The sequence below is a fragment of the Tympanuchus pallidicinctus genome, unplaced genomic scaffold, assembly GCF_026119805.1.
Source record: "Tympanuchus pallidicinctus isolate F22 unplaced genomic scaffold, pur_lepc_1.0 scaffold1, whole genome shotgun sequence".
In the NCBI taxonomy this organism is placed as follows: Eukaryota; Metazoa; Chordata; class Aves; order Galliformes; family Phasianidae; genus Tympanuchus; species Tympanuchus pallidicinctus.
Window position 1 is genome coordinate 9,551,210 of NW_026294618.1, and position 13,967 is coordinate 9,565,176.

A 13,967-nucleotide genomic window follows, 5' to 3' on the forward strand; every position below is an offset into this window, starting at 1 on the left:
AAGTTCTGTGAGTGTCTCCAAACAGTTGTATACAGCCAAGAAGGAAACACTTGCAGCTGCAGTAAGGTTAAAATAAACCATGCACGTTTCTGTATCAACACAGCAGGTCTGCAAACGCAGGGCTGTGCTCGGGTCGGGGGAAGGTTACGGGTGCTCCTCTTACGGGAACAGGAGCACTCCTTATCTCTCACACATACAAAAGCAGCACTCAGGATCTATATACATTACTTCTAATCAGTGCTTAATAGCACCTGCAGCTTTCAGTGGGACTAGCAGTGTTGTCACCACACAGGACGTGGAACTCATACAGAATTTAAGCATGTGTGAACCTCTTCTGTTCGCACTTTGCTCGCGCATCCTCTCACCATGTAACGCACGACATTAATAACGAGGATTCTCTCTGGAAGAACAGCCAAAGGTTTAAGCGAATCGCAAAGTACTAACTGAATTTCAGTGGAATCTGTGGGATTTGGGTGCTCCGAGGTCCACTGAAGTGACTTCGCTGTCCTTTCAAAGGGCTGTAACAAAGGGCTGTCTGCAAAATCGGTTTCGTAATGTTTTACGGCCGCCTCCACTGGCCCTTAGGAGGAAGCACCCCAGGCACCAGCCCCACACAACACGACGCCCGCCGCCATGCCAGGCTGCCTCCGGGCCGAGGTGAGTGGGGGCGGGCGGCTCCTCCCCAAGATGGCGGACGTCGGACAGCCCCTACCGCGCGTCGCCTCAGGTGAGCTCCACCCCGCCGCCGCGCAGGTGAACGGCAGGGCGTTGCACTCGGGGCACTGCGATTGGTCCGCGGCGCCGCCAATCCGCTGTTGCCGCGGCGACGCGTAGGCCCTCCCGCGGGCACACCCCTCAGCGCCCCCGCTGTCGACACGCGATTGGTCGGAGAGGCGGTGACGCGCGAGCGGGGGTTTTACGGCCCTCAGCTGAGGGGAAGTGCTGGGAGAGAGCGAGAGGCGAGTCCGGAGGAGGGCGTCTGGCGGAGCGAGCGCGGCGGAGCAGCTGCCAGCATGACGTTCAAGCGGAGCCGCGACCGTTTTTACAGTACTCGTTGTTGTGGTTGCTGCCATGTGCGGACCGGCACCATCATTTTAGGAACCTGGTACATGGTGAGCAGCTGGCGCGGGGGGCGGCCGGGGAAGCGCCGGGGGGGGCGGCGGCGGCGGCGGCGGCGGCGGCGGCGGCGGCGGCGGCGGCGGCGGCGGCGATGGTTCCGGTTGAGCGCAGCGCGCGTGCGCGGGGCTCCGGCCGTTGCCCGGTGGTGGGCGAAGGGTGGGCAGCGCGCATGCGCCCTGCGCGGGGGGCGCCGCGTGCGGTTGGGGTGGGCGGTGTCGCGTGGGGGTCGCGGTGTGGGCGCCGGCTGTCCCGTGTGTGCGTGTCGTGTGGGAGAAGCAACGTGGGCTTCCCGAGGTGATTCAGGCCTCCCGGTGTTGCCTAGCATTCGACGTCCCTCGCCGTAGTGAGGAAAACAAAGTGCGGCGAGACTGAAGGCCGTGGCAGCTGAGCTGTTAGCGTTCCTCTTTCCCTCCTTGGGGGCTTAGAAGCAGCTTTTCAGTCAGTGCTGAGCGTGTCCTTGGCCGGGGGGAGCTGGAGGAAGGTGGAATTCGGGGCATGTGGGGAATAAAGCGATAAGAGATGTGCCTTCGAGTGGTGTGTAGCCTTTGAGAGGCAGGTGCTGTGTGAACGTTGGGCAGCTTCGGCTGTCCTTTGCCCTCAGCTCTCAGCACAGCTGCAGTGGTGAAGCTGAGGGATTAAAGACTGTTTTGAACTGAAGAGGGGAAGAAAAAAAGTAAAAACGTGAGAACAGTACCCACGGGTTAAGGCACAGAGCAGAGTTCCCTTTTATTCAGTTTCTTTCCTCATCTTTCCTTCCTCTTACCCCCGTGGGCAGGGAAAATGTGAGGATGATGTAAACAGGTTGCATCACAGCTTTTCTGTTCTCCCAGAGCTGTAACCAAATTATGTGCACCTTTATCCTTTTCCTGATGGTAAAAATGAAAAACTGAGTTCTTATGCCGTGGCATGCACACAAACTGATTCAGCAGAGGCAGAAATGGTGGGGATTGAAGTTTAGTGAGTTCATGGTCTCTCATGAGTATTGAGAGATGCCTGGCTTTTTTGCTTTTTTTTGTTTTTCCACTGTCAGCAATAGTGTTCTGGTAAATGATAGAATGACTGGAGAAAGTGGGGCAGGGTGTAAGAAATGCAGCAAAACTCTAGAAAAAGGGGCATTATTATTTTTCCAAAAAAGAACAGGGAAGATGATCTGGCACTGATTTCACTCTAACATCCGTACGAAGTCCATATAAAATAACAAAGACCTTTGTAGTAGTGAACATGTAACCTGTTGTGGAACGCTGTGAAACTTCTGGAAGTTGATCAATCTGCTGTGTCAAGTAGAAGTGTAAGCCTTTGCTCGTAAGGAGTTGTTCATGTTGTTATGAATCAAATGTACCTGACTGCATTCCACACTTTTGCTTCCTGGTAGCAGGATATTGAGAAACCCAGGATGTCAGAGGGACATGGTTCTGCTTTCTGTTTCGCCAGGCCTGGTAGCACTCATTTTTTTCCTGTGTTTCTGAGCTGCTGTTTATTCTTAGCTCATGGGTGCAACCCCTTTTCCTCCTCTCTAAATCTAAAGATATACCGCAGTGCTTATAGACTTGGGAAGGCCTTGGTGTGGTGACAAAGTGTCCTCTGGTCTTGTGTGACTGCAGGCTATTAGAAGAAAAAACAGAGTTGAATTCTGGGTAGCTGGGTGCCACTGAGGGGCTTGATTACTGTGTTTTGTTATAAACCTACCAAATCCTTTGAAAATGTTTCTTTTGGTTTCCTCTGAGATGCCAGCTGAGAAAAGGTGCTGACTGTCTGTTCTGTTAGCTGTCTGAGTTGAAATAAGATCTTAACGTGAATTCTTAGGTGGTTTGCCTTGCCTGATGCTTTAAATCAAAATATATTTCATTATTTAGCTGTGTTGACATCTAATAACAATTCAGACAGTGAAAATAAAACTAATCTTTCTGTTGAGAAACTTTTCTTTAAGAAACAAATGCATAAGTGGGTTAAGGCACGTCAGACTGTTTGGACATTTTCACTAGTAAGCCATTTATTTATAATTTCAATCTTTCAATCTTTCAGATGCTAGCTGGTGATAAATGTTTCTAAATCAATTTAATGATCTGCTTGTAAGTTATGGTGGGACAGATAGGGGGAACTTCAATGTCCTGTTTCTTAGGAGGCAGGTAGAATATGCAGTCCAGCCATAGGTTGGTGTGGCTGAGGCCTTGGCCAGCCTGCATTCAGTGGATACACTGCTCTCGTGCTGTGCACCCCTGGAGGAATTTGATAGCAACCATAAAATGGAGTCCTGTAGCAATCTCCTCCAGATGTTTTAGTAAGATAAGCGGTTGGGCCTTTCAGTACATATGCGTTGTTCTTATGTAACACTTCAGGCATTTTATCTGATTTTTTGCTTATACGAATACTTTAAAATCTCGTATCAGATGAACTCACCTCCTCATTAAAGCAGCTACGTGTTACTGTCCTGAAGGTGTACTTCTGTCAGTCCGTGGAGAGCAGCGGCCTTATCTCCAGTGCCTGCTCTTGGTGCCGTGTCACACACCCGCCTGCTCTAAGCACATGCAGTCTGTTTGCTGCTGCTGCTTCTGATAAACAGATGAGCTGTTTATGTGGAAAACTGAGTTCAGACCGTTTCTAGAGGACCATGCTTAATTTTCAGGACTAGTTTAGCTTGATTTATTCTATAATGCTCCCTGCTGTCCTGCGTAGGAAGGAAAGAAAACCTCCTATTCCCAGCTTCGTAATTGCAAACATGTGGCTTTGAAGTTTTTTTTTTCTTCCTGTAAACTTTCTTATTAGGCACAGTGCTTTCCAGAGACCGGAAACATGAACGCTGCATTGGCAAAATCGGATCAGAGTTCAATAAACAGCCTGAAAGTAACAGCATTGTTTGGGAGGGAGCGGCTGTTTCATTCTGGCATGAAACTTCAGCGATGGAATCAAAATGATGCGAGTGCTACTGGATAACAGGAGCATCAGGAGCATCTCTGGAGATGGTTCTTCTCCGAGCGCAGCTTCCAAATGTGAAGGATTATAATAGTACTGGAAGCTGTGGAATACTCTGAAAATATGCTTTTCTCAGTAGATCGGGGGGAAAAAAAAAAAAGCAGGACTAAAACGCACAGAAGAACCCACAGGCACACAGAAAAGCACTGCCAAGAAACTACCTCATTTTGTTTCTTCAAGGATGTGTTAAAGTACTGGGAAACGAAGAGAAAGCTGGGGAAGTGTAGTTGTGCAAGGCAGCTTCACTTTATTTCCCTGCTCGTGTAAGCAGATTGCAAGTAGGAATTGTTTCTAAGTCTTGTAAGCGCTCAGAGTGCTGGGGGAAACCTATATTTCATGTTTAGGCCTCCAGAGATGCAAAGCAGTGCGTGATTAGCCATTAAATATATACAGTGGAGATAAGAGCTCAGTAATTAAAAAGCTAATGCTCATTACAGTTCAATCTCTGGAGTTCTGAGCGTACAGGGAGCTGATGTTTCTGTGTGTGGAATCACAGAATGGTTGAGGTTGAAAGGGACCCCTGGAGATGTCTTTGTGCAACCTCAGTTTGTTACCTGGTTGAAATAGAAAGTCATTTATTACATTGCCAGCTACTAATGTTATTTGTGGTGAGTGGGTTCTGTTAAAACTTGGAAGATGCCTTGCAATCCAAGCTCTGGCTGTTGTTTGCGTTGACTGTGGAGCTGAAATGAGCCTTGTGGTTTTGCTGTTATCAGGCTTGTGTGGAAGAGGAATGGCTGCAGCTAAAATGCAGGCTCGGGCTTGAAAGGATACCTTATTTGGAGTTGTTTGTAACTTAATATAAATCCATATGTTGTACATGATGAATTGCTCACTGCTGTGTATGATTCAAGTAGAGCAACAGTGGAGCAGTGGAAGCCCTGCCGTATTAATTAGCAGAGGTGTTTGGGTTTTGCTCTCTGATCCAGGCTGGAGGGGGAGGAGGATCAAACCACACTGTTCACATAGCAAACCAGGGACATTCAAAAGCCAATCCGTTTTCCTTGCACTCTTTCTGGCTGAGCTCTGATACTCTGAACTTAACTGGTGATGTTACTAAGAGTTAGTTATGCTAAATCAGGACCGTGGGTAGAAAGAAAACCGAAACAGTGGCAGTTGTAGGGCTGCACGAGTGCAATGGAAAGGCATTAAAGCTTTCAATTTTAAAGACCGGACTGACAGCTAAAATTTCTTCTGCACTTCTGTGTTAATGCAAGTGCTGCTTGGCCCTTATCTGCAGGCAGATAGCCTATCGCAGCAGTTAAACTCAGCAATGAAGTCATTTCAGTCTGAACTTAATCACTATTCGAGTTAAAATGGTGATGGTGTATAAACATAAGTGAATGGGCTATGACTGAACAAGTCTCATTGTGTTTTATGAAGTAGAAAATAATGTTTCAGCAACCAGATATCCAGACTTGATGTGAGCTTATAAAGATAAATACAGCCAAAGAAGTTGTTTTCCAAAACATAGGTTGATACCTCTGATTCATTCACAGAGAGGAAGGAAATAAAAAGCTTGAAAAAGCATTGAGAGCAGAAAGGCAGAATAGAGGAGGAGGAAATGAGGGTGAGAGAAGATCACGTTCTGTACCTCCAAGTGATGGTGGAACAAAGTCAGAGCATTAAACCAGTGGCAGATCAGTAGGTCTCCTACAGGGCAAACTCGTGAGGGGAAACATCAGTGTATTGTGAAGATAGTGGTGGGCAAACTCAGTGCCAGTTCCTACCAGCTGCTGTTTCTAAGGCATAAAAGCAAGGATACCAAGGAGAACCTGGCGTGCCTAGTAAGTTCTCCTAATGCACGATGCCATGGCAGTGCTTTACACAACTGCCACCTTTCACTGAAAGGTTCTTCTCGTGTAAGTGTTAATCTCTAAACCTTAATAGCTAAACCTCCTTTTAAATGTTGTCGAACTGTTTGCCTTACTTAATGTAAGGAAACTTCTGTATTGTGCATGGATTTGCTGTTGCTGCCATCGCAGGCTCTTGGAACACTGCCAATAACAGAAGAAATCTCTGGCAAATAATCTTAGGAGAAACTGCGGGGCACTGTGTGGGGTTTTCTTTTCTATTTTTTTCTTGCTCTTTGCCTCTTTTGGAGGCTAATTGTAAGAGATCCTGCTGCTGGTGCTGAATACTGATGCTGAATACTGAAATGGCTGCGGCTTGGAAATACTGCTGCGAAGGTTTCTAGTAGGAAACCTTTTTCTTTGGCCTATCTCTCCAGGTAGTAAGAACCAAAACTATGCCCTGTAAATCCTGACCAGCCTATAAATGCTGTGAAGGTAGTTTTCCAGAGCTTTAATCTACTTCTGACTCTTTGAGCCTTACTGAAAGCATTTCTGGTTTGTACCAAACAGGGGAGCAGGAGCAGTCTTTGACAGTAAGGAGGAGTACTGGTAAGCACATAGCCAAGTGCTGAATGCTTATGGATTTTGGAGTTCAGCCTTTATGCAAGATTTCTTCAGCTTTCACTATTTGTTTGCTTAGCCTGTCTGATAAGACTTGAGGAGGTTTTAATAAATGTTCTAGGTAGGAGAGAGCCAGTTCTCCATAGCTTCTGTAAGTTGGTAACATGGAGGGATGGGAAGGGCTGGAAGCAAGCTGCAGCTGAGGATGTGAGCTGTAGCATGGATTTTCCCCTTTGCACATCCATTTGTACTGCCTTACCCTAGCACCATTTGGAAGAGTAGCATGCAGTACCTTATTTGTGTATTAAGTTACCTCTGCCTTTCAAGTTGTTGTAGGAAGCAAAATCTCTTCCAAATGTGCTTCGTTGTGTCCCTCAGTGCAATCTTTCATTCCTGCCTCTTTTAACTATTTCCAGTTCACAGATCTGCCTTGATCAATTAGTATCTGTGTCGTTTGAATGACTGCAAGCTCTTCCATCCTCTTCATCTGCAAAGTTAGTTAGTTTTGAATTCATTAAAGCTAATCCAGTGCATTTTTTTTGGGCATGGCTTTAACTAAATTAGCTTGCAATTTGATCTTAAGTTGTCCTGTGTTCCCCTCCTGCATTTTCACAATAGGCAAAGCAGAGAGCCTGCTTCTCACTGAAGTGAAAAGCTTACTGGTGTTAAGATGATCAGAGCTGTTACAGTAACTTACCCAGGAAACTGTGATCTTTTTCAGGTGGTGAACTTGCTGATGGGCATCTTGTTGACTGTAGAAGTGACTCATCCAAACGTAGTGCCAACTGTTAATATCCAGTATGAAGTCATTGGAAACTACTATGCTTCTGAGAGGATGGCTGGTAGGTGCATAGCTCTTCCATGCAATTAAACACAAAAATGCAGTGTCATAGTGTACTTGCCTTGCAATGGTGTATCATGAAGGCATGCAGCTTTTAAAAATGATTTCCTTGTTTGTTTGTTTGTTTTTGAGTGTCTTTTGAATTATTAGTAATTCAGATCTGCTGTACATGTGAAAAGGTTAGTGGAATATTATTTTTACTTCATGGTAGTCCCAATCCTGTTGAACAGCAGGATTTCTAAAGGTTTCCTGGCCTTTTTCAACACTCAGTACATGTAGAACATCAGTACTTTGCTTTCTCTGTGAACATTTGTTGTCCTTGCTGGGTCAGTAAAACAGAAATAGAGCTTATTTTTAGGAAGCTCTTGGAATTTGTGTTGATCTTCCTGAATGTAAGGAAAGAGCTCTACAGTCTACAGGCTTGGAAGTCTACTGAAAGAAAAGCACAGTATCTTTCTAAGAGAGAAAATCAGACTATGAAGTATGTCAGGGAAGTATTTATTCTGTACATCAAATTTTGAGAGAAACCAAACAACAGAAAGCATAGAACAGAAAGAGCAAAATTAAACCTAGTTTTTGGCTTGTTGTTACAGATGAACTGTATGATGCTCACAAAGGGAATTGGTGTCAAACTCTCATCTTCAGTGACCAAGTTTCTTAGCTCCAGTGTGACATGTAATCTCGTGTACGTGCTTGCTAAATTCTGGGTTTGTTGTAAGTGTGCAGGAATATGTTGAGTGGCACTTCTAATGTGTCAGGTCTTCTGTTATACTGAAATTTAGCAAGATCTGGTATGGAGTGAAGATGAATAGTACAGCACAAGTCTGGATTTGGAGAGTTCCAGTTCAGTCTTTGTGAGTTATCATACAGTCACAGAATCACCCAGGTTGGAAAAGATCCCCGGGATCAGCCAGTGCAGCCATCACCAATAGCTCTCATTAAACCACGGCCCTCATCACAACGCCAGATGTTCCTTGGGCACCTGCAGGGTCGGTGACTCCACCACCTCCCTGGGCAGCCCATTGCACTGCCTGACCACTCTTGCAGAGAAGCAGTGTTTCCTAACGTGCAGCTTGAAGCTGAGTTGTTTGTGACCTGGCTTCTCATCTGTAGCCATAACTCACGTATGTTAGTAGTTAAATGGGAGCAGGAGCAAGGAGCAAACGAGGTTTCGTGGCTACAAAGGGGCTTCACCCTCTTGCACGATCAAAATTCTGTGGTGTGAATTCCGTTCTAAGGATTTGTCAGTATGAGTTTAACACTTGTTTATCATTCACAATTTCTGATGAAGACAGTGCATTTCAGGAGGGCCTTCTCGATGCCATCTGTGTGTGTAGTTATTATCTCATAATGAGTTAGGTATGCGAATGTGGTATAATTTTCACATCAGTTGCAGATAATTTCTTTTCAAGCATGTTGAACCACGGGAGTTTGGCTTCAGCTTTGCTAAAATCAGGAGCTTACAACATCTATAGGCTCGAGCTGGTTTCTTTCTCTGTGTTTAAAAATACAACCGTGCTTGCTGTAGGACAGTGAATATAATCTAACTGGTGGAAAGCAGCTGTGCTTCTGTCATCACTAACCATGTTGCTCAGGGGGGATCTTTATCATTCAGCTTCCATGGGCGTCCTGGATTCTGCTACCATTTGGCTTCTGTTCAGCTGCTTTTTCTCCCAAATAATAGGATACCTTCCACACAGAGATTTCCTGTTTTCCTTACTGGTACTTAAGCAGCAGTGCAGTTCCTGCTGCCAATGACCAAATTATATAACCCAAGCACTTTAAGCAGAAAGGTTGGCGTTGTGCTGACTTCACTTGAAGTCTTTCCAGTAGTAAAATTAATCACCCGCATACTTTGGGCACTGACATACTGCAAATAAGCATTGTTACGCTGCGTTACAATTATACGATGTCAGGCTTCTAGTTGGTGTGCCTGAGCTTTATGAAGGCTTTTGATTAAGGTAAAGCCTTTTTTTTTTTTTTCCAGCTGGTTTTCTCTACTAAAAGGAAAAGGTTTGGCTCAAGAACTGAGTTACTCAAATCTGCAGCTTCCAGTTTGCGTAGATAACCATGATTTCCCTCTCAACTGTTTTATGTACCAGTCAGTGTGCTAACGTGAAGTAATGATTGACTCTAAATTGTTTTTTCTTTTAATGCAGAAAATGCCTGCGTTCTCTTTGCTATCTCCCTCCTCATGTTCACAATCAGTGCAATGATGGTCTATGGTGCAATTGCTGTAAGTATACTCACAGTCGGTATCTTTAAAGTTGCTATTTGAACATTTAACTGAATATCTTACAGATGGCTTTTTTCTTTTCCAGCACCGTGTAGGCTGGCTGATCCCGTTTTTCTGTTACCAACTCTTTGACTTTGTGGTCAGTTGTCTGGTTGCAATCAGTTCTTTAACCTATTTGCCAAGAATCAAGGATTACTTGGATCAGTTGGTAAGTGTTTGTCCAGCTCGCGTTAGTATTTCTCATCTGAAGTTGAACTTTGGTTTGATAAGTGCTACAAGAACTTGAATTATTTTCCACAGAGGAAAAAGGCTCTGGGGGGACCTGATAGTTACCTTCCCTTATCTAAAGGGGAGCTGTAAGAAAGGAGATGGCTTTTTTAACAGTGTCTGTTGTGGTAGGGCAAAGGAAAGTGATTTCAAACTAAAGGAGGGGAGATGTAGTTTTCTTAAGTCAGGGTGGTGAAGCACTGGCACAGGTGGAGGCCCCATCTCTGGAGACACTCAGGCTGGGCAGGGCTGTGAGCACTGATGGAGCCATAGGTGTCCCTGATCATTGCAGGGCAGTTGGGCTAGATTGCCTTGAGAGCTCCCTTCCAACTCAAACAATTCTGTGACCTTGTAGCTGCTTAAAAAAGAGTAACTTGGACTGCAGCAGCCATAGGGGATGACAAGGTGGTTGTGAGCATGAGATCTTATCAGAAGTGGAAGGACTGATGGTGTAACTTCTCCCTAAATGGAAACCTAAGGGGAGGAGAGAAGTATCTGTGAGGGAAGATGTTGGTTTAAACTCTTTGTGCTTAATTTACTCTTGACACAAAGATTTTGCAAGCTGAATAATGTGGTTCTGCGGTACATTTGTTACTGCAGAATAAAAACATCAACTCTTATTTGGTTGGGGTGAGAGGGAAGGGTAAGAGTCAGTATACGGCAAGACTGCTGGATGCAGAGTCTACAGCATCATAGGATGGAACCTGAGGTTCTGAGGGTTCCTTTTTTTTTTTTTTTTTTTTAACATCCTGTATTATTCTCATTTTTCAGCAAGACTTTGAGGAAACAGCAGCAGAATGTTCATTAATGCTGCCTATGTTTAACTGTGAAAAGATGCAGTGTGTTGGATATACCAGCAATTGAGTTGGGTCACAAGCTTATTTCTGGCTGGTGTGTAGATCTGTGCAAGCAGATGTTTAAAAATGAACACTGAGGAGAAGCCCTGTTAGTGTGGTCAGGGGAGAAGAGAGTGAAATTTGCAGCAGCTCCTTGCTGTGTTTTGGCTCCTCTTCTAAGTTTGGAGTCAACTCTTCTTGCTTTCTGCTTTGCAGACATAACATAACTGGTTGGACTGATAAGAGGTTATTAGTACTAAGTCAATAAAGGCCTCTCAAGTAAAGGACCTGTACGAATGCTGTGCTGCAGTTGCTCAGAAGGAAATTTCATGGACGTCTGTCCTAGTATAAGACAGAGAAAATGACAGAAAGTACACTGCTTCCTTACAGCTCTCTTTTGCACTGACTCATTTTTGCAGGACAGAAGCAGGATAAAAGCTCTGCTTTGCGAGAGGGTAAAGAAGGAGCAAAGGAGAGTAAATTTCTCATTGTTTCTGAGAGGATAATTTAGGCAGGGCTTGGTGGAATGTGGGTGTCTGATATTTATAAATGTACTGTTTGTGCTCATCTCCTCCATTTCTCTCTACCCCCCCTATTTATTTTTAACTAGCCGGATTTCCCTTACAAAGATGATCTTCTTTCACTGGATTCCAGCTGTCTTCTGTTTATTGTTCTGGTGTTCTTCGCTTTATTTATCATTTTAAAGGTAAGTCACAATTTTAAACTTGTGACCATTTAATGAGTTGCTTTGTTCACATGCTATCAGTAGATACAGACATACTGAATTAACTTGGAGTGCAATTGCTGACCTGTTAGGATGTTCAGTTGTGACACAACTCCAGTCATGCATGTGGTGTACTGTTGTCTCCCATGAATTTGTGCTGCCTGCAGTGGGGCATGTTTGCACCTTAATAGGGAGCAGGAAAGCACAAAGACTCCAGATACTTTTTTTTTTTTTTTTTCCTAAGCTTATCTATATTGAATTGTGGCATGCAAGTTACTTAAATAAAACTTTGAAAATCTTAATCATAATAAACAGGGTGCGAGGAGTATAAAGATTAATCATAAAAATGAAGTACAGTCATCAGAGCATGACGGTGTGTCTTTCTGCAGCAGCTGATGTTAGCTTAACATCAGGCTGCTCTGCTGTGCTGTCCTGTCCTTAGTGCCTCAGGCTTCGTTCTCTCTTCTGCATGTGGTTATACAAATAATAACATGAATTAGGGTAAGTGGAATTGTGCTGTTGGCCTGTCCTCCTCCTGCAAGCAAGTTTGGACTGAGATGCACAGAAGCATAAGTCAGTTAGGGATCAGTTAGACTAGCAGTTCTGAGGCACGCAGATGAAGTGGCTAGATTGTGAATTCCTTTGCAAAGATCTGTGGGGCTCATCCTGTCCTGAATCACTGTGGTAGCAAGGCTACAGGACTAAACCTGCTAATAAGCAGCATCCCTCGTGTGTGTATCTGTATGTCGATGAACATTGCTCCTTTTTGTCACACAGAAGTTATCTAGCATCTAGTTTCTGAATCAGCTAATATATATGAGGTCTTTAAAAAGAGAAATCTTTCCTCTTTCAGGCGTATCTAATCAACTGTGTATGGAACTGCTATAAATACATCAGCAACAGAAATTTGCCAGAGATAGCAGTGTACCCTGCTTTTGAAGCACCTCCACAGGTAAAGCCTCTTTGTGAAGGGAATCAGAAATTAACTTTGGAATAGAAAAGCACAGCATTCATGTTTACATGTCTTGTCTGGATTTCTGAACAAAGAATGGGAGGATTAACATCAGCTGCTTTAACTTGTTTAAGGTAGATTGGCATTGCGTTCTCACAGCACGTAAACAGGAGGGCTTTACAGGGAGGAATCTGGTGGGCTTTCTTGTAATTGAGGGAAGCTTTCTGACTGCACCTATCAAAGCCTTCTTGCTGCTTGCAAAACCAAGAGGCAGTGGGGTGGAACTACTGGCCTTGGGGAGCGCAGCAGTGAACTGCTTGTGCACCATCTTTCACTTTGTCACTCGTGTCAGCTCATTGGAAGCATCGCTAGGTTCCTACATCAGCCTGCAACAGAGAATTAAATTGCAGTGGGCGCGTGTAGATACTTTCACTCTGGGCTTTTTGCACCCTCAGCCTTCTGCATTAATCTCTTCAACATGTTTTCTCTTCAGTACGTTCTGCCAACTTACGAAATGGCAGTGAAGATGCCTGAGAAGGAGCCTCCACCTCCCTACATCCCTGCCTGAAGCACCCTGGATGGTCGTTCACACCTGTACCAGCTCCTTGGGGGTTTTGTCTTTCAATCTTGCAAAACTGCTTAAGTAATAGAAATATTCAGGACTTTAGGAGCAAACTGTTTTAAAATGTTTGATAGAAACTTACTAAGCAAAACTCATCTGGGAGTGATTTTGTTTGCTTTAATTTTTGTTCTCCTTAATGCTTTTAAACATTTTATTGCCTTAGGGCCTTCTACTGCAGGAACTTCTGCGTGTGACTAACCAGTGGCTTTTCCTAATACCATACCTGAGCCCATCTGTGATTCAAGTTAGCTACAAACATAAGTGTCTGCAGGACTGTGCCCTTAATTTATATTCATTTTTTGTAAAGTAGATCATAAAGACAATCTGTGCAGCAGGATGACAGTTTGCCTTTATTTGGTTTTTGGAGGGGAAGGGGTTTGAATGTGGTATATACATGAATTTTTTTTTTACTTTGCACTTTTCTCATATGTTACCTTACTGTGGGTTTTTTTGTTTTATCCTATGTCCTGAAACATAGTATTTTCAGGAAGAAGCGAGGTTGGCACAGGACTTGTATTACAATGTGCTGTCAATGCAAGGGAATAAATAGAAACGTAGATGATGGTTGCATGCTCCTAATCTTATACGTATTTTCATCTTTGTGATAAATGATACTTAAATAAATCTTTTATGAAATGTTTACCAGTAGCCTGGATTGGTCTGCCTCTTTTTTAAATGCTGAAGTCCTTCAGTGCCCTGCAGGCAGGTTCACTAAGCCGTATCTGTATGGCACTGACTGAGAATGGTGTTGTGCAGTGGTTGATCCGTGTTCTCTAGCAGAAGTCCTGTGTATAGAAAGCATGGATTCCCTTCAGTATACAAGCTCGTATTGCAGCCTTGGTTGCAGTTGAACAACTCAGTGGCCTTCTGTTTGGTTGCTACTTATGTAAGCTGAGTAAAGGGAATTGTACTCAAACCTTCCAGACCTGTGGGCAAATTTGATGCCTGGTAAGGTCAGATGTTAAGAGCAGGACAGACACCCAGTG

General features: G+C 44.3%; 1 protein-coding gene and 1 long non-coding RNA gene across 3 annotated transcripts in view; one reads left to right on the top strand and one right to left on the bottom strand.

Annotated features, from left to right (window-relative positions):
• LOC128083661 (uncharacterized) overlaps nucleotides 1–860 on the bottom strand; it is a 3,855-nt gene extending 2,995 nt beyond the window's left edge. For both annotated transcript variants that reach the window (XR_008208142.1, XR_008208143.1), the window contains exon 1: nucleotides 445–860. This is a non-coding gene — a long non-coding RNA (uncharacterized LOC128083661). The remainder of the gene's footprint in view (nucleotides 1–444) is intronic.
• Nucleotides 861–924: 64 nt separating this feature from the next.
• On the top strand, nucleotides 925–13,629 carry LAPTM4A (lysosomal protein transmembrane 4 alpha). Its single transcript, XM_052688955.1, has 7 exons — nucleotides 925–1,112; nucleotides 7,225–7,345; nucleotides 9,504–9,580; nucleotides 9,666–9,788; nucleotides 11,294–11,389; nucleotides 12,261–12,359; nucleotides 12,853–13,629. The coding sequence occupies exons 1-7, from the start codon at nucleotides 1,014–1,016 to the stop codon at nucleotides 12,925–12,927; spliced, it is 690 nt and encodes a 229-aa protein (XP_052544915.1). The 5' UTR covers nucleotides 925–1,013; the 3' UTR covers nucleotides 12,928–13,629.
• Nucleotides 13,630–13,967: the final 338 nt, after the last annotated feature.

Bases quoted from the DNA above. Each gene is read 5' to 3' on its own strand.
- LAPTM4A (XM_052688955.1), top strand. From the start codon at position 1,014: ATGACGTTCAAGCGGAGCCGCGACCGTTTTTACAGTACTCGTTGTTGT. The intron at 7,346-9,503 runs GTAGGTGCATAG...CTTTTAATGCAG, and splicing joins TGCTTCTGAGAGGATGGCTG to AAAATGCCTGCGTTCTCTTT. The intron at 12,360-12,852 runs GTAAAGCCTCTT...TTTTCTCTTCAG, and splicing joins CTTTTGAAGCACCTCCACAG to TACGTTCTGCCAACTTACGA.